The 25,736-nt window shown below is 50.4% G+C and overlaps 1 protein-coding gene across 1 annotated transcript in view; it reads left to right on the forward strand.

Annotated features, from left to right (window-relative positions):
• NCOR2 (nuclear receptor corepressor 2) overlaps positions 1 to 25,736 on the forward strand; it is a 156,726-nt gene that overhangs the window by 24,882 nt on the left and 106,108 nt on the right. Inside the window, exons 4-5 of the mRNA XM_062504674.1 lie at positions 16,240 to 16,419; positions 21,718 to 21,831. Of these exons, the coding sequence (XP_062360658.1) occupies positions 16,240 to 16,419; positions 21,718 to 21,831 (294 nt within the window). The remainder of the gene's footprint in view (positions 1 to 16,239; positions 16,420 to 21,717; positions 21,832 to 25,736) is intronic.

Here is a 25,736-nt window from a genome sequence, read left to right on the forward strand (position 1 = left end):
GCATGGTCCCTGTCCCTGCACACACGTGCACGGTTGGTGCTGCCCATGATCCTGCCTCACAGGGATGATGAGCATGGTGCATCTGGTCAATCAGAGCCTGCTCTCCCCTCTCCAGAGCTGGAGCTTCATCCTGCCTCTCCCATCTCTTATTCCTGCAATGCTTTCACTCATTCTCCCCATTTTTCAAGACTGCTCTTCCACCATGTACGTGGTTTGCTGCTCCTTCCTATAGGATGTGAGTCAGTCATGATCTGCATTTAGTCCCCTTGCAAGGGCTGGCTGGCTGCACTTATGAGTGGCCTATTGCTCTGACAGGAATTCACTGACAGGGAGCCATGTAATCCCACGGGAATGGGGCTGGGTGGAGGCTTAGGAAACCTGAACCTTGCTGCCATCTGCCCTGGCAGGCTGCTGGTCACTGGGTAAGTCTCTTCCCCTTTCTCTATCTCAGATTTCCCCATCTGTACAAGGGACAATGCCACTTCCCTCTTTTGTAAAATAATTAACAACTGTGGATGGAAAAAGGCAATTAAGAAGCCATGTGTTGTTAAGACTTGGACTGTGCTTTACATTGTGCAAAGGTTTTAATTTCTTCCCTTTCTGCATGAGCTTTTTGTTGTTGCAGACTGAAAAATGGACTAAGAAAAGTGTGTGGGGGGGGACAGTCTTGGAAAAGACAGCACTAAGGTCAGGAAGTAGGTATGGCAAAACAGAAATTAGGGCAGAGGGTATTTTGCTTTCGTGCATATCAATGTAGCTTTAAAAGCAATTAATTGAAAAACGAGAAATTAACACATTCAAAATGCCTTTTTAATGATGCATTGAAGCCAGCAGCATATAAGCCAAATTTCACACTGGCTGCCCGTTCCAGAGCCCAATTTACAATGAACTCCTGGAAGACAGGCTGTGGGATGGAAAAGGCTCATGGCCAGCCTGCTAACTGCTGCCCTGGCTGCAGGCTGGCAGGGCACCCAGGACAGCAGAAAAGCTTTTCGGGAGCTCTGCTTCCTCCTCACTGCACTCAGTGCCTTGGCAGTGCTGCTCCCTGGCAGTGGCTCCATCCCTTGACAAACGTACCAGGGAAGAGGAGAGGGAGGCTCAGGTCTCTGGAAGCAGGGTTTGCCCTGGATACAGGGTGGAGGAGCAGTACCACAGCTCCCAGCACAGATAGCTGGGCTGGCTGGTAAATCACCAGTTGCATTTCTGCTCCGTGGCTTTGTTATGGGAACATTGATCTGTTGCTGGGATTAACCTCTCAGAGTTTCCAGTGGGTTGGTCTCGCAGTTATTAATGAAACTGGCTGGAACTTGTGTTGACCTTGGCAGAGGCCCCAGTTGGCTTGGAGGTAACTGGCAAAAGCATCATCTCTAATTGAGTAATGCAGGGCTGGGGGAAGGGAGCAGAGCTTTGAACTGGGAGAGCCATGCTGCTCCAACGGGATGCGTGGGAGTGGAGGGCTCAGCACGGGGCAGTCACTGAGGGAATGAGCAGGCACAGCCAGGCAGCATCTCGGTTCCGGCACCCCAGGCTCCCTCCTGTAGAAAACAGCCCGGAATTCCAGCGCCTCCCCGTGATTTATTGCTGTGGAACAATAGCGCAGAGGGGCTGGAGGATGGAACAAGCTGTGAGCATCGGCTGGCCCTGAGTGTGTGTCCTCCCATAGCCTCGGAGTTTGCAGCAGGGATCACTCTGGGCTCTCCCTTCCCCACGGGAGGTTGTTTTTCACTTGAGCAAAAAGAGCTCTGGGCTTGTTTCTTGGGCTTTTGGGGAATGTCTGCGGGGGAACGAGAGACAGCACAAGTCTGGTTTTCCCAGCCGTGCATCTCTGCTGTGGGCAAGGGAGATGCTTCCTTGGCCAGCTGTGGCTGTGCTCACATCTGGTGGGGAGGGAGGGGCTGCAAGCCCTGCGGGACGCGCAGGCAGAGGCATCCTGTGGAGCTATGGTAGCACGGATGGACAGGAGACACACCAATGCTGCCAGCACCCTGTTGCTCAATCCCAGTGATCCAGAACCCAGTCGAGATGCAGAGATCAGTGCCAGTGCCTGGCTTGACCAGCCCTGTGGGAAATGAAGTTCCTCAGACACTCTGCCATGAAAAGAACCTCTTGTCCTGAGGACTGTGGGGTGCTCCATGCAAAGCCTGCACGTGCTTTGTGGCCTCCCTACCACTTTTTGGAGGAGTGGACTTGTGTAGCAGTAGCTCTATCCTCAGACACGAGCAGTGCAATGAAACAATTTCAGCAGGTACACACACACCTACGTCTTTCCTGCATTTGTCCTCCTTCCCCTGCAGAGAACAGCAGTTTTTGTTATAATTCTCCTTGCAGCTGGGCTCTCCCTGTGAGGCTGAGCCAGTGGAGTTGGGCACTCATCAGGAGTGCTGTGGGGCTGTGGAGTCAGGAGGATCCTCCTGTGATGTGTTTGACACTCACCCATCTGCAGTGTGCTTGCTCACACTGTCGACTTCTGCCTGATAAAAATCTGGTTGCAAAAAAAAAAAAAAAAAAAAAAAAGATTTGGTGAGGTGGGGAATTTACATTAGGGGAGCAATGATTCAAAGCTATTTCTGGGAAGATGAGGGACGTGTTGGCATTCTCTGTCATTCCAAACATATTTAAAAGCTGAAATATTTGCGTTGTTCACGTTGCCACAGCACAAACACTTCTGCCTGGATTTCCCCCCTGCTTTCTTCCCTGCTCTGAAGATAATTTTCAAATCATGGGAGGATGGGATGTGTGTCAGTGTGTCAACCCCTGCTCCTCTCCACATGAGCACACACGTTTGGGAGCGTGTGGCTGTGGTGTGCAAGCAGAGTGGCTCTCCTGGCATGCCTGGCAGTCCATTGCATTGCCCACTGTGCCAGGATGGCTGCACAGGGTGGTCAGCAGCCCGTTCCATGCACCAGTGTGGACAGAAAGCCAAGAGAAGAACAGCCTGCGGAGTTTTTATCTGGAATCTCCTCCATCCCATGCATGGGTTTGTGCTGGTTTCATTTGAAAAACAGATGCTTTTGGGCGTTGCATAGCCCTTGTGATATGTTTGGCTCTTCAGTTTGGACCTGGGCTGAGGGGCGAAGGAAAGGAGCACCATGGTTGCAAGACAACTGGTTTTGTTCCATTTCTCAGCTGAAGTTCCTGTGGCCAAAGAACTGAACTGTGGTCTGAGATAATCAGGTATGGCAGGAAAAGCCCTCATGGGCTGCAGAAACATTCCAGAGAAATGATGTAAAAACCTTTGACCCTTCCCTGAGCTGCCTGTGGCCCAGCTCTCCCCTGCCCTGTCTGCTCCAGCCTGCAGTGGTCTTGGAGCCACAGCCAGCAGGATCAAGGCTCAGTGCAGCTGGAAGTCCAGCAGAAGAATGGATGGTGCCTCAAGCACAGGCTGTTTCACACTTCTTCAGCTCGTTTGTGGTGATCGACATCCAAAACAACCTTTTAAATTGCCTTTCGAGCCGCAGCAGTGGAAGGATGGTGTGATAAGGCTGACTGCTTCTTGGGAGCCTGCTTCATCATTTACATAATTGGACTTTTCTGTTCCATTCAGTCAATATTACAAGGCTCGTGCAGTGCAGCATCTCACCTGATCTGCTGGAAGGAAGGAAAGTCCCCTGACTTTGTGTGCCTCACCCCTGTAATTGGAAGAAATATTTCTGGCTCGGTGCTTACAGTAGACAGTATGCTGAGCTGGGTGTGCTGTGTGGATTCATGAAGACTTTTCTTCTCTGTCTATGAAGTGTTTGTACATGTTCTATCTGTCTGTTTTATCTGATAGCAAGAATTCTAACTTGCCCTGTTTTGTCCTGGAAATGCAGCAGAGTTTTGCTACTTTGCCAGTCCTCAGGTGGGACTTAGGAAATAGTGTTGGTATGGCAGGAGCTGATACTGGCCTCCAGAGGATGAGGATGGTGTATGTGGGGTGAGGATGGCTGTGTCAGCCACCATTTTTGCCTGTGCTCAACCAGTTGTGTTCATTTGTGTTAAAAAAAGACCCCCTGTCCTGAAATAAAAGTCAGGGGAAGAATTCGGTCTTGCTAACATGAAGGACATCCTGGCTATTTTTTCCCCCCTTGCTTCTTATCCTGATCTGTTTTTTCTTCTTTTCCCTCATGTTCTGGGAGGGGGTGTGGGTGCTTCTGGGCAGGGAGCATTGCTCCAGCTCCCACCAGATCCAGGCACACTCAGGTATGGGTTATGAGGGATCTGACCAGTTAGTGCAGGTGACCAAGCAGCAGCAGATTGTTACCAATTTGCAAGCACATATATCTCACAGATAAACTACTCCTCCCTCCTTGTTCAGCATCCCTGCATGCCCTTTCTACCCAAGGGGCTTCCTGGGACCAGCACTGAGCACATTTTTGGTGCTGCACATCTCCATGGTTGGGGAGTGCAGCCCATCAATGCTCCTGACTCTCTATGAAAGCCAGTGAGTTATGACACCCATCAGATTGATTCTGGGTGCTGTGTTTGGAGGAGGAGGGTATTTCATGCTAATACCTTCTTTCCCAGCGTGGGGTGGAAGCTGTGGAGGAGATGCAACAGCAATCAGTAGTGTTTGCCTGCTGCTGCTGGAGGGGATGGAGTGGGGGAGTTATTTCAGAGATGGATTTGGCAGAGATGAGGTGCTGCTCTTTGTGCCTGTGGTGATGGAGCTGTAATAACATATTGAACATGGCAACAGCCCTTGCTAAAGCTCTGTGACTTGACGTTCGTGCTTCGTGGAGCCTCATTTCTTAACAGCACCCTTAGCATCCTAACAAGAGAGGAACTGTCGAGTGCCAAAGGGCCTAGTTAAAATCACTCGCTGAAAACCTCCTTTCTTTTTGGACCTAAACTTGCTTTTTAAACAGAAAAACTCCTTGGCTGTGTTTTAGGCAGAGCACATTTAGAGGGTTTTTTGGCTCAGCAGCCCCGTGCTGCATGGGGGGGCCAGGGGGAGATGGACGCTGGTGTGTGTCAGGAATGCTGGCTGCGTGCTCAGTGAGCAGAGAGGGGTTGTTTTAGGACAAGCTGACAGGCCCTTGGCTTGTTCTGCTGCTCTCGAAAGATGTAATTCTAATTCTTGGCACCTTTTTCCAGGAGGATAAGGAGCGAGAGCGCAGTAGAGCCTGTTCCCTCTGTCCTTGGAAATGGGCTTTTACCTATGGCAGAGCTGGCTCAGGGTGGGAGCAGCGTGCTCTGTCCTACCCCAGGTTTGGTGGAGCAAAAGTAGGAATTAGTGGGGGAGAAGCAGTGTGGGATGAAATTACCTGAACCACCTCCTTGCAGTCCTGACCTCTGTCTGGTTACTCCTGGGTCATCTCAGTGCTCTGACAGAGCATTTTCTGCAGTGTTCTGCCCAGGTTCTGCTTGCCTTTGTCTGACCTTAATCCTGCACCTGGTACCCTTTCCTGAGAGGAAGAAGCACACTGTGCTCTGGCAGTGCCAAGCAGGAGAGGAGGAACTGGGCAGCGGCTGTGCTGTTTCCCAGTCCTCTGCTGCATCCTGAGGGATTCTCCCCGGGCTGCAGAGCCTGTGGCATCCTGCTCCAGCACATGCCCACAGCAGATTTCTCTGCTGCCATGGCACTGCATCCCCTCCTCTGCCATATTGCTTCCTAGGCTTGGCTTTGAGCACCGTGCTCTGGTCACTGCCTCAGCAGGGTCTGATTCTCTCCTCCTGTGCTGTTCCCTGAGGAGCAGTACTGATCCTTTCTGCCTTCTGATCTCCACTTTGGATACTCTTGTTCCCATGACTGCTTTTAGAAAAGAGCCATTGCCTCGTGCAGACCAAGCTGTCCCACGTGGTTACGTGACCAAACCAAGCACAGGCTTTTATTTCAAGCTGGCTTTCAGGTCTGTGTTGTTTTATTTCATGCCAGCCATCTCAGGTATGATGTAGAACAGATTGCCCCCAGCAGCTAATGTGTTTCTGCCTCGGCAGCAGAGTGGCAGATGTAAACACAGGAATGTTGCAGGCTTTCAAACACTAAAAACTCCTAAAGAATAGCCAGGTATGTGTATATAAATATATACAGTGCATTATATGAAAGGCTTTCAATATGTTCGGAGAGAGATTTGTAAATTTGTGAATTAATGTGTGTGTACTTTTTATAGGTTTTAAAGTAATCGAAAAGCCTACATTCGTATATAATATACAAATACATATCTATGTATTTATATATGCTGCCTCCTATTCTTGTAAGCTGCTTTTTCAAAGGCTTCTTCTAGCCTTGTTCAGTGATTCTGCCTTCAGCTGCCACAAGGAGAAAGACTCCCAGTCTCGAGCAAAGCTAAATATTGATTTGAGTCAATCTGGGTGCACTTGGAGACATCACTAGTGTTCATGAATGCAGCATAATCGCTGATTGGAGTGGGGAAATTTCATCATAAAGGCCCCAAAAGGGAGGTTTATTATTGCTTTCTTCCAAATGCCTGAATTTTATTAGCTTCAGTCATTCTTGGCAGGGCAGTGGAATGGGATTTTATAGTTAGCAAAGGAAAAGTAAACACAGTAATCATTTCACAGCCCTGTGCCTGCCAAACCAAGATGGAAATTCCAGCCTTAGTGGGAAGCTGTTGCTTTGCTAACAGATAATAACAAATTCACTGTGGGCTTATTCTTGCTATGGGAGCTGAGATGTTCAGGTTTTTCTGTAATGCCGTGGTCTGAGGAAGCAGAGGTGCTTCATGGTTTTCTGCAGGAACAGGCTGGGCAGAGGTTTGTGGTTTGAGTAACTCCCACAGCCATTCACAGATAGAAATGGTGTTTCTGCTCCGAGCCTTTGGGAACTGCTCTGTCCCGAGTTCTTGTTGGTATTTGGTTTTTCTGTGGTCAGTCTTGCTCTGATGGCAGAGCTGAACGATGCTGAAGGTGTGACACATTGGAGACACCATGGTGCTCCCAGCACCCTGCGACCATCTCCAGCTGCTCAATGGGGGAAGGGTTGTTACGGCAAAGAAATTCTCCATGTAAACCCAAAACTCTCCTGTAAGGTTTTTGTTGTGTGTTGAGGTGCAGGGCCTGGCTGCCAGCTGACATCTGGAGCAGCACCCACCTGTATTTCCTGGTGGTGAGGGATTTCCTCCCCCCCTCCTGGGGATGGCACTGGGAACGGCCAACACTGAACCCCTGCAGGATGCGACCTCCTGATGGAAAACCAGGCAGAGCAGCCAAGGAAATGGCTCCTCAAACAAGCGGCCAGTGTCGAGGCAGCCCCTTCCACGTGTCTGCACAATTATTGGAACAATAATGCATTGAGCACAGCCGGCTCTGATGGATGGTGCAGCTGACGGCTGCTGGGCACCACCCGTGCTCCTGTCAGCACGGAGCCTGCTGGGGTGGCAGCAGCTGGGCTGTGTCACACATCCCCTATGTGTGTCCCGAGGTGCTACCGGAGCACTGCTGCTTGTGGGGTATTTGGGATTCGGTCAGTGGATGTGCTTTGTGCGGCCTTGGGGGCTGCCGGGCTGCTGGTGGGTTCCTTTGGCAGAGGTGTTGTCCCCACTGTGTCCCTCATGGCTTTTACAGCTCAGAGGTATTTGATGTCCTGCTTCATAGAGCTGAGAGCACAGGCAGAACGAAGCTGTGCAGGAGGTGACCCTGAAGACACTGGGGTGACGTGCAGCTGGCAGGCAGAGCTCAGTGGGTTCCGTTAGGAGCAGTTACTTCAGTTTAGTGAGCTGGCACGGTTGGAACTGCTGGGATAGAGCAGGGCTGTGCTGCTGGGACTCATCATCCTGTGCTGGATGTGCTGTGAGTCTTGGGAGAGTTGTTGGTAACCTTGGCTTGGTGCAGAGGCTCTTGCTTGCAAGAGGCGGTCTGGGTTGTCCCATAACACACCTCAACTGCTGCTCAAACCATTTTAGGTCTTGTTTGCGTTTCCTTTTTCCATCACTCAGTCTCCTCCTCAGTAGGCAGCTCAGTCTCTGGGATTTGGAGAAAATAATTTTGGGTGATGGTTGGGAGGGAGGGAGGGGAGTGTGGGCTGCCTTTAAGTGTATCTCACTTGCAGCAGTAGTGGTTAAATAGAGCTGTCTTCAATCATCCCCTTCTCTCCCCTCTAAATCTGATTCCCCTTCAAGCCAACTTCCCAATATTGATGTTGTGTGCCATCCTGATTAACTCCCAGACAAATCCCTGCTTCACAGAGCTGCCGAGTGCTGCCCTGTGTGCATCCCGCTGGGATGTGTGTGGCTGAGGAGTCCCTGCTCCTTCTCGGCCTCCTGCCTCCTCTCCTCCCTGGCAATAGGAGGAAATTTAAATGTTTCTGAAGAGCAACATTTCCATTTCAAAAGCTGTTCGTTCAAGTGCGTCTGGAGTGGGATTTCTCTCCCCCACTCCTCTCTGAATGGGAGCTTTAGAAGTCTCATTTCCTCTGCTTGATAACACCAGGCTGAGAAGGGCTTTTGTCTTTTCATTTCCCCTCAATTTTTTATTTCTAAATCAGTGAGGTTTGGAGAAGCTGCCGTGATGTATTTTCCCTCCCCCCCCATCATTGTCCGTGTGCTGGAGGATGCACCTGGCATCACCCAGTGAATGAGCTGGAGCTTCCTGGGGCACAGCCCACCTGGGAGCACCCTCAGTCCCTCCTGGAAGCAGAGCAGGAGGAGGTTTGCTGGTGTGTCCATGCTGTGGATGGAGCTCTGGAAGCAGAGCAGGAGGTTTGCTGGTGTGTCCATGCTGTGGATGGAGCTCTGGAAGCAGAGCAGGAGGTTTGTTGGTGTGTCCATGCTGTGGATGGAGCTCTGGGCTGCCCTTCCTGGCCATCCAAACAGGGCTCTCCTGTCCTGGGGTGCTCCAGGACAGCATTGCTTTTGTTTGGTGCTGAGCCTGGCTCAGGATCTGGCCCTGTGTTTCCAAGACATGAGGCTGCAATGGCTTCAGTCCCACTGACTGGTTCCCCCGCCTGTTTTTTGGCTGATACAGCTTTTCCAGTTGGTGTGAAATTCTGTATTTTTGATGGGATGCTCAGCAGAGAGCAGATGTAAGCAGATGTAGTGCCCAGCTCCTACCTCTGCAGGACTGATGGGTGTGGATGTAGGCACTGTCCCAGCAGTGCCATGGCATTTGTGCTGTTCATTGGAGTATTGCATTGGTATAAAAAGGGATTCTTTTTCTGCAGAAGCCTTTTTGTACAACACTGGAGCTTGCTTTTCACATGGCATCTAGGCCTGGAGAACTTTCTACCTGCTTGAGGGACAGCTGGGATTTGGCAGGGACTGTTCCAGCATCTTCTGTCAGAGGGAACTTGCCTGCTGGGATTAATATGGAAATTAATTATGAAACTTTGATGCTTCATCCCTTCTTGGTTGATGTGCTGGAAAGACTCAGAACTTGCTTTACTGCATATGGTCATTGAAAGAGGATGAGTGGTATTGAAAAGAGAAAAAAAAACAAACACCAAAACAAAAAAAAAAAAAAAAAAAGAGGGAGGCTAAAGCTTTCAAAGGCATGGAATGAGTGTTCAGTTCCCCTGAGTTTTGCTGGGTTAGGTGACAAGGTGTTGCCTTGGCTGCTTAGGTATAGGGATTGTGCCTGTACCCCCAGCTGGGTGGGGAACCCTCCCTAAAGAAATTCCCTGAGCAGCAGGCACAAGTAGAAATGCAAAAACAGGCTCTGGTGATGATTCAGAGATTCCTGTGAAGGCTGCCCAAAATTGGCTGGCCCTAGGGAATGCAGGGGGGTTCGAGCCCCAGCAAGGAGGAGCCAGGCTCTGCCATGAGCTCCCCATTACCTTTAAAATGTAGCCCTGCAGCCGGGGTTGACCCCTCTGCCTGGCTGAGTGCCAAATTGGGCAATTAAAAAATTCCCCTCCTTGCCTTGTTACGTCATGTAATGGGAGGCGTTTTTTGCAGTTTGGTCCTTTTTAAGACGCTTCAAACATGTGCTCGTGTGTGCAATGTCAGCACGGGTGGCTGCTGGCTGAACAAATCACTGAAAGAGCATTAAAGTTGCCCATGGAGGAGTGGAAAAGCTTGCTGCTCTGATGGCTGCTCTGACACCCTTAACCTGTGCTCCCCTTGTTTGCTGGAAGCAGCAGGACCCTGTCTTTGCTGTACCTGTCCCTCTGTGCTGTGCCTGGGACAGGCTCAGCCCTGTGCTCAGCGGGTCACTGGCTACGCTGCTCCATCCTTATCATCTGGTGGGTGGTCTCGGGTCTTTTTTCCCTGCCCAAACCATTTATTCACATCTCTTTCGGGGCACTTGCTGTTGGCCTGGAATGCTCCACACACGCCAGCATGGTCCTTCCATCTCATCCTTTTCCTTCCCTTTGCAAAATACCTTTCCTGCAGCTTCCCAGAAGCAGGACTACACTCTGCTTGCCTGCTTAGTTCCAAGTCATTCCCCTAAAGCAAGCACCAAGATGAGATTTTTATTAATTTTTTTTTTCCTTTGACTTGGACACTTTTTCAGTGTTAACAAGAGGCAGATCGCTGGCAGAGAGTCTTACCAGATGTATCAACTGTACTGAAGATGCTCAAAGAAAAAGTTCCCAGAGTTTTTCTGAGTGTTGCAGAAAGGCATATTTTCTTGTAAACTTGTTCTTGGAAGTGACAGAGTTGTCTTGGCTGAAATTCCCTGTTTAGGGAAAAAAAAAAAAAAACAAACTAAAAATGCCTAAAGCTGATATTCAGCATGGAAAATTTCAGTCCAGACAGTTACTGTTCGAGCAAACTTAAGGTCAGCTGAAAATCCAGGGACGCAGAATAGGCAGTGTTGGGGAATTCTTAATGAGAGGTGGAGCAATTAGCTGCTCGTGGTAATGAGTAGATGGGTAGGTGAGAATTCATCACTCCTCTAAGTCAGTGGGGAACGTTCGCGTTCAATGCAATTATTACCCACTAATGGGGAAAGGCAGGGAGGGAATGAAAGGCACAGCATCCATTTGCCGGGTAATGCCTCGGGCTGCTGTGGGAGGAAGATTTTCCCGTTATTTTAGGCTGCCTGAATCCATGAGCTGTGTTTGGTGGTGCTGCTGTAGGATTCTGCAGTCCTGAGATACAGAGGCAGCATCTGTTCAGTGTAACACCAGGGAATGGAGCTCAGGTTTTGTGAGACCAGATACAAGGCTTTGGTTACTGCATTTAACCGAGGCTCTGGCTGGTTGAGGTTTTACCACCCTCGTAAATCTGCTGGGGAGGGGAGGCAGGGAGGGAGGGGTCAGCATTTGGTACTGGTTTTGCAATTAAATTGCTTCAAGCTGTCGAAACATGGGGGAAGTTTTTTGACCTACTTTCGTGCAAGCTTTAGAAATTGTTGGGATGTTTTCTGCTCTGTCTGTGTGGAATTCAGCTGGATTATGGAGGAAAGGAATTTCGTGGGCCTGCTTGTAAAGTCAGATTTATTAAAAAAAAAAATCAAGTTTTTAAAAAACCTGGCTTTGTCTTCAGGCAGGTCCTTGGTCTCCAGCTTCATGAATTCCCATGAGAGCACATAGCAGGCTGCACCCAGTGAAAGCAATCCCTGTTTTACACGTGCCATGGAGAGTGGGGATGGAGGAAGGAGGTGGATGCTGCCTTGGTCCCACACCTGGCATCCCTCAGGAGCTCTGGTTGACCTTGCAGGGGAGCACCCATGGGCTTCTAGCTGCTGAACAGCTCCCCAGGTGCTCCCCAGAGCTCACACACGTCTCCATCCAGCTTCAGCATCCCTTGGAGCACTCCGGGATGCAGCCCAGCAAGAGCCCAGCTGTATTTAAAAATTAAAACCTCGTTTGAAGGGCCAGGCTGCAGAAAGAGCCATTAGCACAGCAGATGGCCATGAACAAAAGAATTGTAGTAACTCGATGTACTTTTCACTGCTCCATAGTCTCCCTGACTTTTTGTACTCGTGCATCTCCCTGAGGAAACGAGACATTCGTTTTCAGCTCCATAACTTTTTCCTCTGTCAGTGCTGTCATCCTGGGGCTTAGATATGTCAGAATGTGTTGGATATTTTTCCAATTAAAAAAACCCAAATTCCTTTAGTGTGTATTTGGCTCACTTAGGAGTTTCATATGCATGTTTTTACCTACAGACCTGACGGGTGGAGTGCTGCATCCCTTCTCAGTTCTCATTTCAGTGTCTGTTCAGTGTGATACTGCTCATCCCTGGGCTCCTGGACAGGGAGGATGAGCTGCTGGCCCTGCAGTGTGGCACAGCCCCATGTGGATGGGGTTTGGGAGGGCTCTTGGCTGGTGGAGTGCTGGAATGTTCACTGGCTCAGTGCTGCTGTGAGCAGCTCAGGTGGTGAAGCATCCCTACAAGGAGATCCCCTGCTCACAAATTCATGTGAGGTTGTTTTGGGAATTAATTTGAGCAGAAATTGAGTGGCCCCAGCCCATCCTGCCTGCTTTGGCAATCTTCTCCAGCCCATGAAGACATGAGATGTGTGAGTGGGCAGGCGTTGAAGATAACACCTCCTAATCCCTCCCGGTGCTCCAGCAGGAAATGCTGCTGCTGGCTGATAATTAGAAAGTGAACAGACTGTGGAAGAGATGATGTTGGCATCCCTAAATCTCTGTCCTGGGCTTGGGGGAGCTTCACTAATGATCTGGATTAGAGAGGCAGAGAGAGACCTGGGTTTAGCAAGGATATGTAGGGCAAACACTGTGTGCTGTGCTGGGGATGCTGAGGCTCATCCTAAGCAAGGGGGGCTCTGTTCTCTTGGGACACACTGATGGGCTGGGGAGGTTTGGAAGCTCCACTGTGGAGTTTTGAAGAGGCAGCTGATGCTGTCAAGCTACCAGCAAGGTCAAAATGCACTTTGCAGCAAGAGTTAGGTGCAGATGGAGCCTGGCTACCGATCTGCTGTCTCCTGAGATAAAAGCGACCCTTCAGGAAGGCTGGGCTGCATCCAGCTGTTGGTGCTGAGCTGAAGTGGGGCACAGATGCCCTTTTAAATCGCTCCAGCTCCCATGACTTCTCTGTGAATATCAAAGCTGGGTCAGTAATGCAAAACAAGCAGGTGGAGATGGGCTGGTGCAGGTTTCACTGTGTCCTGTGACCACGCTTGGGGTTCTCAATGTAATTTTTTTCTTATGTTGGTGTGTCTGAAGGCAGGGGCATCAAATTTACCTGGACATTTACTTGCTCTTCAAAGCATCAACAGGCAGTTGGCTCATCCTTTTGCTTCTTCTCTTTCTGGCATGTTTTTAAAGTCACCACTTAATAGCGAATAGCAGGCTTGCTCCATTAGCTGTGTTGGGAATTTTTATTCCTAAGCATGTAGAAGAAGCCCACCCTTAAGTCTGGCCTTGCTCTTTGACAACCTCCTCAGTGATAATTGTTTTCTTCAGTGCCAGCACCTCCTCTTGCTGTGGGGAGGTTTGTGCAGCCTCTGCCCCCTCACACCCACCCTTGTTATCATATAAATCACAAAACAAGGCCAGGGATAAACAGGAGCTGCAGTAGCTGTTAGCCGTGTGTAAAAACAAATCACATGGAAACAGTATAATTACTGAGAAAATATCAACTTGAGTAATGCAGTAATTGTTTTTTTCCCTCCAGCAGATTTTTTCCACCTCTCACGGCTCTTCCTGGTTTGGAAGTCTGTGACTTCACGTTAATAAGAAGAATTTCACATTTCACACTGCACTTGCTCAGGGTATGACAGTCTAGAGCAGGGAAATATATTTTCAGGATTTCTTAAGCTGTAGGAAGCAGAGCACTAGTTGAAATATCTCTGACCATTGGGGTCTTGCCCATGCTCTGAGTGGACTCTGGTCTTTGCAAACCACTTTTCAACCCACTTTTGTGATTTATAAGGGCCTCTTTATGCCTTTCATAAATCCATGAGCTCTGCTTTTTGGATGTCAGCACTACACAGACAAGACTTTTTTTTTTTTTTACCTTTAGTTTTGGTTTTTCTTTCTTTTTGCTGCTGGTAATTTTGTTGATTTAGAGAGGAGCTTGTGGCATGACAGTGCCCAGTATGTGAGGTCCAGGGACACAATTGCCTCTCTCTATTGCTGTAATCATCTCCTAATACCAGATGATGATGATGTCTGTGCTGTGACTTAAGCTATTTCCCTTACTCATCTTTGCTGCTCTTTTGCTGCAGATTCCACAAGGGAAAAAGATAAAAATGTATCAGGAACCGGGTTTCCGAGGAGTTTGTGGCAAGTAGGAGTTTAAAGATGCCCTGTCCTGCATACTGGCAGATGGGAGAAAGTATCTTTTGTTTTTCATGTGCACAGTGAGGAGCCTTTCTCTCCTGCATTTTTGGCAGGTAGCTTACTTTCCTTTAGAAAAACCTCCCTACCTACAAGCCACTGCCACTTCCCCTTCCTGTGCCTTAATCTGAACAAGATTTCATGAACACCTAATTATTTATCTTTCACTTCTTGTGGTTGTCCTGCTCCTCTTGACTTGAAAACAAACAAACAAAAAAAAAACAAAACAAACAAACAAACAAAAAAAACAAACACAAGAAACGACCCTGTTGTGGAGAACACAAAGCCTTCCCACTGCAGCAGACTGACCATTTTTCGTGTCTAATGGTGGGAAGGGAAAACAAGATGGGATTTTTCTCTTCAGGATCCTCCAGAAATCTCTCATGTTCTTCTAGCTTCTGTTCTGGATGGATGCTGGACACAACCAGCTTAGCCTTTCTGGTGCCTTTGTGCTCCTGGGGTTGGATGGGGCTGAGGCAGGACAGTGAGAGTGGGGTTTTGGGGTGCTCCTTTGCTTTCTGTCCTTTAATGGCATCAGTGGGAAGGGCACTGGTGCCTCCAGGCTGCACCCAGCAGGGACAGGGCCTCACAGCAGATGCTGTTGGGATGCTGAGCAGTGCTGGGTGCTACCTGCACACTCACCACGTTCAGCACGGGCTGCAGCAGGGCTGGTGAGTGACCCAGAGCCATCATCCACCAGCCTGGTTAAATGGGGGAGCACAGAGGGGTGCACAAGGCACCATCCAGCTCTGTCACAGCACGAGGACCAGCCTGGGCAGAGGGTCAGCCCTGGCCTTTCACAGCTGTCAGCATGGAGGGGAGGGTGCTCAGCAACAGTGTTGGCTTTCTATGGGCTGCTGTAATGAAGGTGGCAAAGTTGTGTGAACTTCTTCCCTTGTTTGCCTCTCCCCATCCCTCCCTTCCCCTCAGCAGCAGCTGCGGTGTGCTGGCTGCCCAGCCTGGCAGCGGGTTATGGTTACAAAACAGAGCCACCCCTCCTCTTCTCCCCCTCCAGGAAAAGAAATCCATCCACTCACTAAGCAAATGAACAGATACACTTTTAATTATGGTGCTGGGTGGCTGCCAGAGGGGAGTGTCCTGGGTCAGGGTAGGCTGGTGGTGTGCCCTGATCCCATCTGTGTGGCCGGTGGCTATTAAACATCTGCTGCAGCCCAGGTGTGCTCATCCCTGCTGGGCAGGCTCATCCAGGCACGCAGCCTGTGTTGGCAGAAATGGGCTCCTTTTGCTTGGAGCTGCAGAGGGGAATGCTGGTGTGCAGGAGAGGCAGCGTGGCTGTGGGATGCTCCTGGCATCCCAGCTAGTAGGGTTCAGCCAACTTGTTACACTGCTGGGGGCAAAGATGAACGTTCTGATGTGTTTTCTCTCTGCCCTGGGCTATTAGAGCTCTCCCTGTCATGGCCATGGAGGTTCTGCTGATCTCTCCAGTCTCTGACTTGAAGGGTCTTGTTGAGCTGAGAACCTCTTCACCTGGAATTTGAAAAATGCCAGTTTGGTCTGTTTTTATCTTGACTCACCAATCCCTTTTTTCTCCATATTTGGATGGATGTATTCAACATCCAACATTCAGGGTATCCCCAGGGTTTAGGAAGAGAAGGAGAAAGATGACCCGGGAGCTAGGAGCCTTCCCGGGGGCTGCCCCTTCTCCTTCAGCATGGTTCATGCTGCTCTTGTCTCTGTGGCACTGTCCAAGGAGGATGTGACTGTGGTGTCTCGTTTTTGCAGAGAAGATGTAGCCTTGAGCCCTCTGAAGGGACAGTGGTGCTGGGAACTTCTGAATATGCATGGGTTTATTGATCCTGTTAGAACATGAGCAGTCCTCAAGATTGTTCAAGCCTCTGAGGCTTTGTCAGGAGGAAGAGCTGCTGTTGTGTCCCTGGGAGAATAGCCTGGTTCTCTTTGAGATGAGGGAGGTTGTGGAGCACTGTGGTGATGTGATCTGCCAGCTGGTACTCCTTAGTCTAGCAGGTTTTTTTGAGGGCTTTGTATATCTCAGAAGGCTGGGAATGGGCCAGGGAGCTGTGGGAGGATGAGAGAAGGATCCAGAGTCTCCTGGGAGAGAGATGATCTGGTTGTTTTACACTTCCCAGGATCGTGGCCTGCCTGGCAAACTGGAGCCCGTGTCTCCTGTGAGCCCTGCTCACCCTGACACCGAGCTGGACCTGCTGCCAGCCCGGCTCTCCAAGGAGGAGCTCATCCAGAACATGGACCGCGTGGACCGCGAGATCACCATGGTGGAGCAGCAGATCTCCAAGCTGAAGAAGAAACAGGTAAGAGGCTGTGATCTGGAGGGGAGCACGTGTCCTTGCTTCTGCATGCTGCCACAGGCCCTGTCCTTGCCCCTGCATGGCCACGGAGGGGAAGTGGCAGTGCCAGTGCAGCATCACCTGTGTCCCTGCTCCCTGTTGTGACATGGGTGGTGGCTGCTGTGCCTGCAGCCTGGAGCTGCTAGTCACAAGGTGAGGGAGGGAGCTTTGGAAACCCAGCTTTGTAGTTCCGTGCATGTCAGAGAACCTCAAAGAGAGAAAAATGTGTGCTCAGTGCCTTGGCAGTGGATATGCAAGTGATGAGCAGCAGAGCTGGAAGCACAGCCTGGGTTGCCAGAGTCATCTGTACAGCCCAGAGTAGCACAAGGTCTTTTCTTTCTCCTTTCCAGCAATTGTCTCTCCCCAGTGCTGTTGTTGTTGCCAGTATTCAGTACCAGGCAGTTTAAAACATTCCTGAAAAGACCAAATGGCCTTTCCAGTACATAGAGTCCCCTTTCTCTGGGGCTTTCCAGCTCTGCAGCCTTGAGCAGCATCTCATCCAGCTCCAGTCAGGGCTGTGCTTGAGCAGTGATTTGAATCTGAAATTCCAGGCTGCAGCTTTACCCTGCACAGGAGTACTCCCCGGTAGAAGGGTGGCCCACTCAGTGTTGGCCTGTACATAATTACCATAAACCCATTAAGAGGTTAATATAACAAAACCTTCAGGGATGTCCGTGAAAAAACCCACAGACTTAAGGGCTTTCACTTCTTAAAGCAAATCACTTCTCTGCCTCTTTTTTTTCTGGTTGTTTTGTTTTCTTTGCTTGGGATGAGTTTCTGAATTCTCTGATGGCTGCTAATCGCAACCTGCCCAAGAGGAATGACCTTTGCCAAGGGGTTGTAGCTACAGTAGGAATTTGGGAATGGAGCAAAACCTCTACTTGGGCTGTTTGTTGAAGCTCCTTGAGAATGAGCATGCACTTGCTCTTCCCCATCAGATTCTATGTTTTCTCATACCAAACACATTTCCTTTCTGTCTTGCAAGACAAAGCAGGAATATTTTCATTTTGTTTTCAAACAATATGGCTTAATTAATGTGAAATATCCTTTTTTTTTTTTTTTTTTTTTGGCGTGTGTTGCTTCGTATCTGCAGAGGTGTCTGAGTGCTGAGGGACAGGAAGCCAAGAGTGGGCAGAAACAGCTGTGCTGGGGGTGTGAGGCAGCAGCCTTGTGTGCCAGCTCACAGGGCCCAGAGGAACATCTGGAGCAACCACAGAGGTTCCTCTTGCTGGTTTTGGTGGGAGCTGGGGTGAAGGCAGCCCTTCCCCTCTCCCTTGTAGGAAGCTCAGACAAAATGTTGGTGTCCTCTCCCACCTGGCAGTCTGGCTGCTGGTCCATGTTTTTTACTCACATTTGAGGAAAGAGATGCAAACCATGCTCATTTCCTGCTCTGGAAAAGGGCTTCCCAAGTGGGCTATGTGCCTGGCAGGGCAGGGAAAGCCCCTGTCGTGGCAAGTGGGAGGACTGACAGCCCCGATGATCCATTGCCTGATTTTTCAGGGATGCTGAGGAGCTGCTGCTGCTCATCGTTAAAATCAAGCTGTCCTTTCCGGGAGGAAATGAGGTTTTATTGTTGGCTGCTCAGTTGCTTTATTTCTTCCCTATGAACAAATTTTATGATTCTTCCTGCCCACAAAAATGCTCTGTTAAATGGGGAAGAAGGTGAAAGTGGATGTTGGCAGAAAAAGTTTCCCTCCCTTCCTTTTATTCTATTTTTTTTTTTTTTTGGCACATGGTGGCAAAACCTTATGGTAGCAAAACTGACCCGTCCCCACTAGGGCCTCCCTCCCCCTCTGGCTGGAGCCTTCCCCATCCCAGTCTTCCAGCAGAGCTAGCACATCTGGGAAGAAGTGTTTTTGGAGCAGGGGGTCCTGTCTGAGATGAACTAGGAACATTTTGTGCATCTGAGCTGTCAGTGCAGGAGCAAGAGTGAGGGAAAGCAGTGAGCCTGGAACAGATACTGCTCCTGCAGGAGCTTCAGTGGAGCAGGGGAGAAACTGTATGCAGCCAGAATATCCTAATGCTTTTCTCCTCTGTCTTTGGGAAGCCTTCTCAGGGTAATTAAATACACTTGTATGGAAAGGCTGTGCAGAAAAAAAAAAAAAAAAAAAATCTCAACCAACCACAACCCACCATCTCTCTTTTCTGGTTGTTCCAAAAATGGCAGGGAAGGCTCTGCCTGGACTTTGCAAGAAGCAAACGTCCTCAGCAAGCTGAGAAACCTTCCCCAAGCCCTGCACACCCCTGGCAGGAGGCCACGTCCGTCAGCCATCCCCCGCTCATTCATGCACCATATGTGCTTAAATCTCTCACTGAGTCCTCTCTCCCCCTCTTCCTGACAGGGAAGGATAATCCTTATGCATTTATTCCTGGCAGCGGTACCGGGGATCTGAAGGAGAAATGATCTGCTGGGCTGTTCTCTGCAGTGGCGCCGGAGCCTCCCTGGGCGCTGAGCTCAGCCCAGGGCTCTCCGGGAGTACAACACTCCCACCTGGTGATGGAGGTGGAGCCGGCTGGGTGGAAGAGCTCCAGGGTTTCCCCTTCCATCAGGCTGAGTTTCTTGTGTTCCCTCTGAAAGTGGTTTTCAGAGCTGCCCTATGGCTGGAAGGCTCTGCTCTCCCTGGGCAGGTGAAGCATCCCAGTACCCAGTGATGGCAGCTGGGTGTGTGTGACAGCCTTGGCTTCACCTGGCAGGTGTCTGCAGCACAGGAGCTGTGTATGCAGGGATGGAGCCTTCCTGAAATACCACCCACCTTCCCACCAGTGCTGCAGCCTGCAGTGGTCCCTCTGCAGCACATGGTCCAGCCAAAGGGTCTCTTTCCTGGAGAGGGCACCTCTTCCACTTGGAAATGGGTTGGCCTGTAGGTGCTGTGGGAGCCAGGGCTATGGCTAATGGTGGCATCTTGCATCCCTTCAACACTGCTGCCCTGTCTTCGTTTGGGGAGAGGAGGGAGGTCTTGGGCAGCCACTGCTGGGAGGAGGGAGGCAGTGTGGAGCCGTCAAGACTCATCTCTCATCCTGCTCTCTCCCTGTAAAGGTCACAGTCCCAGCCTGGCTTTTGTGGCAGACCTTTAAGAAATCCATTTTGTCCCTGTCTGGGAACCCTGACCTATTTTGCTTTGCCATTTCCCACAGCTCCCAGGAGTAGCTGTCTCAGGCTGCAGTCAGGTGTGCTGCCTCCAGCCCCTCCTCACATCCTTACCCCAGCATCTGCCCCTTTAATATCCGTACAGTGCTATGCCACAGCAAGTAGAGTTGAATTCTCTCCTGTATTTCAACTATAATTAGATGTGTGTTTCTTCTTCTAATGAGCTGTTTTTAATGAGCCTCCACTTAGTGGCAAACTTTGGTTTCCTGATAGGCCATCAGACCCTCTCGTCTGAAATCCCTCGCTACACACTTGACCACTTGGCAGAATTTTTGTGGGTTTCCAGAAAGATAGAGCCAAGTTATGGATGCTTTGACTGTTTTTTATATACAAATATTTTCCCCAAGAGAAGTAGATGAATCTGATCCTTTTTTGCTGTCTCATACTTTGGAGTTTTTGGAGTTTATCCCATGGGAGTGAGGATGTATGATACAGTGCCTTAGGAGGACACCAAGGAAGAGCTGGCAGGTTCTAGAAATGCTGCTTTTGTGCCAGGACTGATGCCAAATACAGCTTTGCAGCCCGTGGTTTCATTTGTGGCTTCCCAGGGAGCTCCCTTGTCCCCTGTCCTGTGGTTTGGGCCACCTGAGATGTGGCCATGGGGGAGAACAGCAGAAGGCTGGGGGCTCTTCTTGTGCTTGGAGCTTTCAGTGTGCCACCATGGTGTGGCTGTTTGCAGGCAGGAAGGGATCCCTGCAGTGCTGGGAAAGGTTTGTCCCCTTCCAGGGAGCAGATGGTTCAAGCTGGCTGGTTCCTGGCTCTTCTTACTCGTGGCTGGAGTAACTCTTAAGGCTGTTGGTGATGCCAATTTATGGGACACAGGCTGTCCTGCACTGCTAGAGCCTGCTCCCCACTCTGGCTGCCAGCACCAGGGTTTTTGGCTGTATGCTGGTGTTCCCTATACTGCTGCTTTTCCCTCTGTGGGGAGAGGTATCCACCTGTGGGGAGGTGGAGTCCACAGCATGGGGTGCTTCATCCACTGAAACGCAATTTTAGGAGTGAGAGTTTTCTCAGCCAAGCCATTAGACGTGTCTGGGTGCTTAAGTGCTTTCTTGGGTTCATCCCAAGTGCATCCTCCTGCCCTGGTGTGCTGAAGGTGCCATCAGCAGGAGCAGAGGTGATGATGAGGAGGAGGAATAGATGCTCACCTTCTTCTCAGGCCACCAGCCACCACTGTCCCCAGAAAGTCAGTGGTGTGCTCTCCTCTGAGACAAGCCCCAGGTGCATTTTCTTCCTAGTACAAGACTCACTCAGTTTTCCTCCTGCTTCAACAGGGGATACTTTAGCTGCAGGGAAAAAAAAAAATCACTAAGATTTGGAGATTCAGAGCCTAGTAGGGAAAAAACCCTCAGCGTTTCTTGACAGCCGCTCCCTCTCCTGTGCCTGTGCTGCCCCGCAGCTGCAGCGCACGGCTGCGCTCTCCCTCCTCACAGGCTGGCCCCAGGAGGAGCCTGGAGGAATCTGTGATTTCCTCTTTCAGCTGAGCAGTTCCTCAAACTTAAGGGAAGGGCTGGGATGTCTCCTCCCACCTCACAGTGTTGGGAGAGAAGGAGCTCAGGTGGAATGTCATGTTTAGCTGCTGACCACGGTGATGTTCCAGAGCGAGTTATTTAATGGAGAACAGTCATCCCAAGGCATGTCCTCCGACCACTCCATCGCAAGGTGAAGCTGAGGGTGGAGAGCAGCCTTGCTCATCACCCCTGACTCCTCCACCTCTCCCTGCACGCAGCAGCAGCTCCAGAGGCAGGTAGCAGCAGGGAGCCAGGCTGGAGCTGGGGTTTCATTTAAGTGTTCCCAGTAAAATCATTATTTCTAGCCTCAGGCCCGTTCAAGGAGGCTCCTTTGAGGCAGGTCCTCATCCTCCATACCTAAAACACGCCGACCCACGAGCACAGGGTCGGTGCCTGGGGCAGGCCAGCGCTGCGCTTGCGTGGCTGGGGCTGCTGTGAGCTCTCCTCCCTCTCCCCAGCCCCAGCCTGCCCGTGTCTCGCAGGAAGTCTCCTACCATGGCGGTTTCTACCTCGGTCACAGCACCACAGAGAGTCTCGTGTGGACAAGGACTGCTGCATTTCTTGCTGTGACTCACCCTCCTCCTCCCCCTTCTCCTTCCACAGCAACAGTTGGAGGAAGAAGCAGCCAAACCACCAGAGCCTGAAAAACCCATCTCTCCCCCTCCTATCGAGTCCAAACATCGCAGCTTGGTGCAGATCATCTACGACGAGAACAGGGTGAGTCTGGAAATGATGGAAGTACAAATGTGTGATTGTGCCGTGTTACCGTGGCCAGGGATGGGCAGGTTGGTGAGGATCAGGTAGGGGGTTTTCCTGGCTGTTAGCTTTGGAGTGGAGGGTGTGGGGGTGAGATAGATGGAGCCCTGTCAGGATGGTGCCAGGATGGTGTGGATGAGCACTAATGTCTTCTGAAGAACCTGCCCTGGGGGGGGGTGTTTCATGTGATCAGCCTTAGAGATGAAATGTTCAAGAGATGCTTCAGACTCCTCTCTGTTAAACAGTTTGCTTCATCCTCCCCCCCCAGGAGTGAACCAGCTTGAAAGCTGCCTCAAGGGGTGGGCTTTGACATGGTGGGTGGGCTGCATGGATAGAGGGTGACATCTGTGTTGCTCTAATACTGGCAGGCCAGCTGTGAGCTCTTCTGGCTGCCCCCAAGCCCCCCGGGTTGGAGCAGCAAAGATGTGGATGCAGCCATGGTTGGATTTGTGAATATTTGATGCTGTAAATAGCATTAACAAAGGTCAGGCTGGCATCCCTGGCTCTGGATCTCTGCCTTGACCACTCATTTATCAGCCATTGCCTGTAATAGCGGCCCGAGGAGAGATGAATTTTGCTGTGTGCATCAGAGCGATGCTCAGAAATTGGGCCCTTTGGTAGATAATCAAGCATATTCATTTTCATTTAGGTGTTGGATAAAAAGGATGATTTTGCATAAAAGGAAAACTACCAGTCGCTAATTATTTTGAATTGCGAGGCCTGCGATTTCACTGGGAACTGCAGAAATCCAGGTGCCTGACTCCTAAGAAGAAAAAAATCGCCTACCCTGCGGTCCCAGGCAGTGCAATTTTCCTGGTTTTCCTTTTTCCATCTGCTGCTCTCCCTGAGCAGTAGGAAACCCAGTGCTGGAAGGGTGTGTTGTGTGAGTGGGTGAAGGCTGAGGTCGATGTGTTTGAAGCATTAGCAAGTGCCAGCTGGTGATGGCTTCACAGCACTGAGCTTTGGGGGCAGGTGCTGAGTGTTCCTCAGAGCCATTCACACCACCAAGTGCCCTCTCTGGGGGTCCTGGGCTAGATGGTTTGTGCCTCCTGTGCAAGGGGGGAGGCTCAAAAAAAGCAAGCTCTCAAACGCTTTTTTTGTTCATTCCTCCTTGGGCGCTCTTGTGTAGCTGAACCACGTTACAAGCGGAAAAAATGGGTGATGGTTGTGGGGCAGGAGGGAAAGGTGATCTTCACCCATCACATCTGAAACAGCCTGCATGGTAGCAGTCCCCATTAGCTGGAGCTGGCTTAGAGCTGGGTGTCCTGCCAACCCGCTGTCCTGCTTTGTCATTTCTCATCTCTGCCCATGCCAGCAGAAGGGTCACACATTCCCTCCCACCACCTTTTCCACAGCAGACAGGATCTGCTCTCCAAGCCTCACCACCACTCAGGGCGGTTCCTTGGCATTTCTGCCCTGTCACATGGATGATGGCAGAGATTGTGGAGGGCAAGCATGGAGCTCTACATTTCTCCTGGAATGTCCACAGCCATAACACCTGGGACACTGTCACACACAGAGCTCAGAGCTGGTGGTGTCCCTTTGTCGGTATTAGGCTGATCTCAGCCAGCTTGGTGCCAGGAGTTTCACCATTTACCTTTGTGATGGGTGCACTCATTCCAGGTGAGTGCCCAGCAAGCAAAGGTCATGTTGGACACCAAAGGTGTGTGTGTATAATTTCAAAGCTGGCTCTGTGTTCATGTCTGAATTATCCCAGGGATGGGCAAACAACGATTCTTCCTGTTGTTGTAAAGTCCCCTTGTGTGTCGTGTGTGAGGAGCCTGCGGGCAGGAGACTCCAACCAACAATCTTCCCTTTGGCTTGATAGAAACCAGAGCAGGCTGCAGGCAGGTTCCTCCTTTGGAGAAGACAGGATCTATCTATGGGCAACAGAGAACTGACAGCATCAGTGGCCAGCCGTGATGGCTGAGGGGGGTGGAAGGACCCTTTCCAGAACCACAGCAGGGAGAGGCTGAGCTGGGGTTCCAGGGGGAAGGGAGTGCTGAGTGTTGTCTGTCCAGGCTCCAGTAACAAGGGTGGGAACCAGGATGTAATTGCCCTGCTAAAGAACATTCAGGGGCTCAGCTTTCAGCCACTCATGTACTGAATGTTTGGGATGCATTTTAGTGGTGACTGCTCTTCCTCTGGGGCCAGGAGGAGGAAAGTTGGAAGAGGAAGGGCTTTGGGATTAGAGTCAGTTGGGATTGTGGGGAAAAAGAGTGGCTGGTGGTCGGCTGTGGGGTGGATTTGATGGCAGCAGATCCTCCAGGTGTGTCCAGCTGCTTGTGAATATGGGAAAGGCCCAGACACTCCTGTGCTGACCTGCAGCTTTACAATTAATTGCAAGGTGAATTGGTAGGAACAAAGGACTGGAAGCCAGATAGAAATGTCCTGATTTATAGAGAGGAAGGTCACTGAGCCAAATTTTAAGCTTTTCTGCCTCTTCTGTGCCATGGAAAAGCAGTGAAGTTGAAGCCTGGAGGTCTGCTTGTGGGAAAAGCGTTGGTAATGGCTGAGCCAGGGCTCCAGCCCATGCACAAAGGGAAGGAAAGCCAGATTTACTCGCATCGCTTGGCTTGTGGCTTGCTTGAGGGAGGCAGTGCACGCTAAGAAATGCAAATAAAAAGAGGATATTCAGGCCTCAGGAGGAGGCGAGAAAGGAAAGCACCCCAGAAGTGCTGGCAAAGCCTGAAACGATTTTTAAAGAGCAACGTTGTGGAAGGGGCAGAGAGCCAGCCCTTGTGCCAGTCCCCGAGCAGGTGGGAGGTGGCAGCTTGGTGGAGGGGCTCTTGCCTGGCTCTGGTTTAGCTTTTGTGAAGCAGGGGTCTGTGCTCCAGCGAGCCCCAGCCCGTTCCCACCGCTGCTGCCAGCACTTATACCCCAACAAAGGAGAGACCAAAACCGCTCCATGGGAGACGAGGGGTTATGTGAGGACAGAGCAGCTAGAAAAGCCGGAAAATCAAGTTAGCCAGCCATTCTGTGACCTACTTTCCTTCTGGCGATAGCTGTGGCTTTGCAGGCGTGAATGGTTTCTAATTTTAGCTTATGGTTCATCAGGGAAGTCTATATAATTTTTCTCACCGCCGTGCTGCATGTGGGTGAGGGGTTGGGATGAGGGTGGTGCTGGACTGCATCCGATTTTCTCCAAATTCAGGTTTTCTGATGCTAAATGCCCATCACGCTGTTGTTCCCTCCCGTGACCTACTTAACGGGTATGATTTGAAAAGTTACTCGGTGTCGGAGAGGATAATTATGGAAAATGTGACCTGTAATCCCCTCTTGCTACACTCTGCTGGACATGTAATTGATTTCAAGAGAAAAAAAAAAATGGTGACTGTACAGATTCTAGTGGGGAAGAGTGGAGGGAAGCTGCTCTTGGCTGCAGTCAAATCCTGGACCATGAATTGCATTTGGGAAGCTTTAAGGGGACTTGGTTTGTACAGGAACAGTTGATATTCAAGATCCAGGTGCCCTCTCCCCTGCCACGTGCTGACCAAAGCCATTTCCTCTTGTGTCCAAAGATGAGCTGTGAAGTTGCACCCAAAAATGTACTTTTGGGGACATCTTTGCAGTATAGCACAGAAAAACACGTTTGTGTATCCAAGCCAAAATTCCAACTGTGTCAACTGTACCATCTCTGAAGGGATTTATGAGAATGGGAGTTAACATTTTTGGTACTGTCTGTGGAGTAACCTGAGAACAGACAGTGGGCAGCATTGTCAGAAGCATTTGAGTCCTGTTTTCTAAACTGTGTTCAGTCCTTGAAGAAACAAGAACTATGTTTGAAAACAATTACGGGGGCTACAATTGCCAAGAGCCTTTGAGAAGTTCTGTGGGAAGCTCAGGGGACAGTTTTGGCTGCAGGG

The sequence above is a fragment of the Cinclus cinclus genome, chromosome 17 (genome assembly GCF_963662255.1).
Source record: "Cinclus cinclus chromosome 17, bCinCin1.1, whole genome shotgun sequence".
In the NCBI taxonomy this organism is placed as follows: domain Eukaryota; kingdom Metazoa; phylum Chordata; class Aves; order Passeriformes; family Cinclidae; genus Cinclus; species Cinclus cinclus.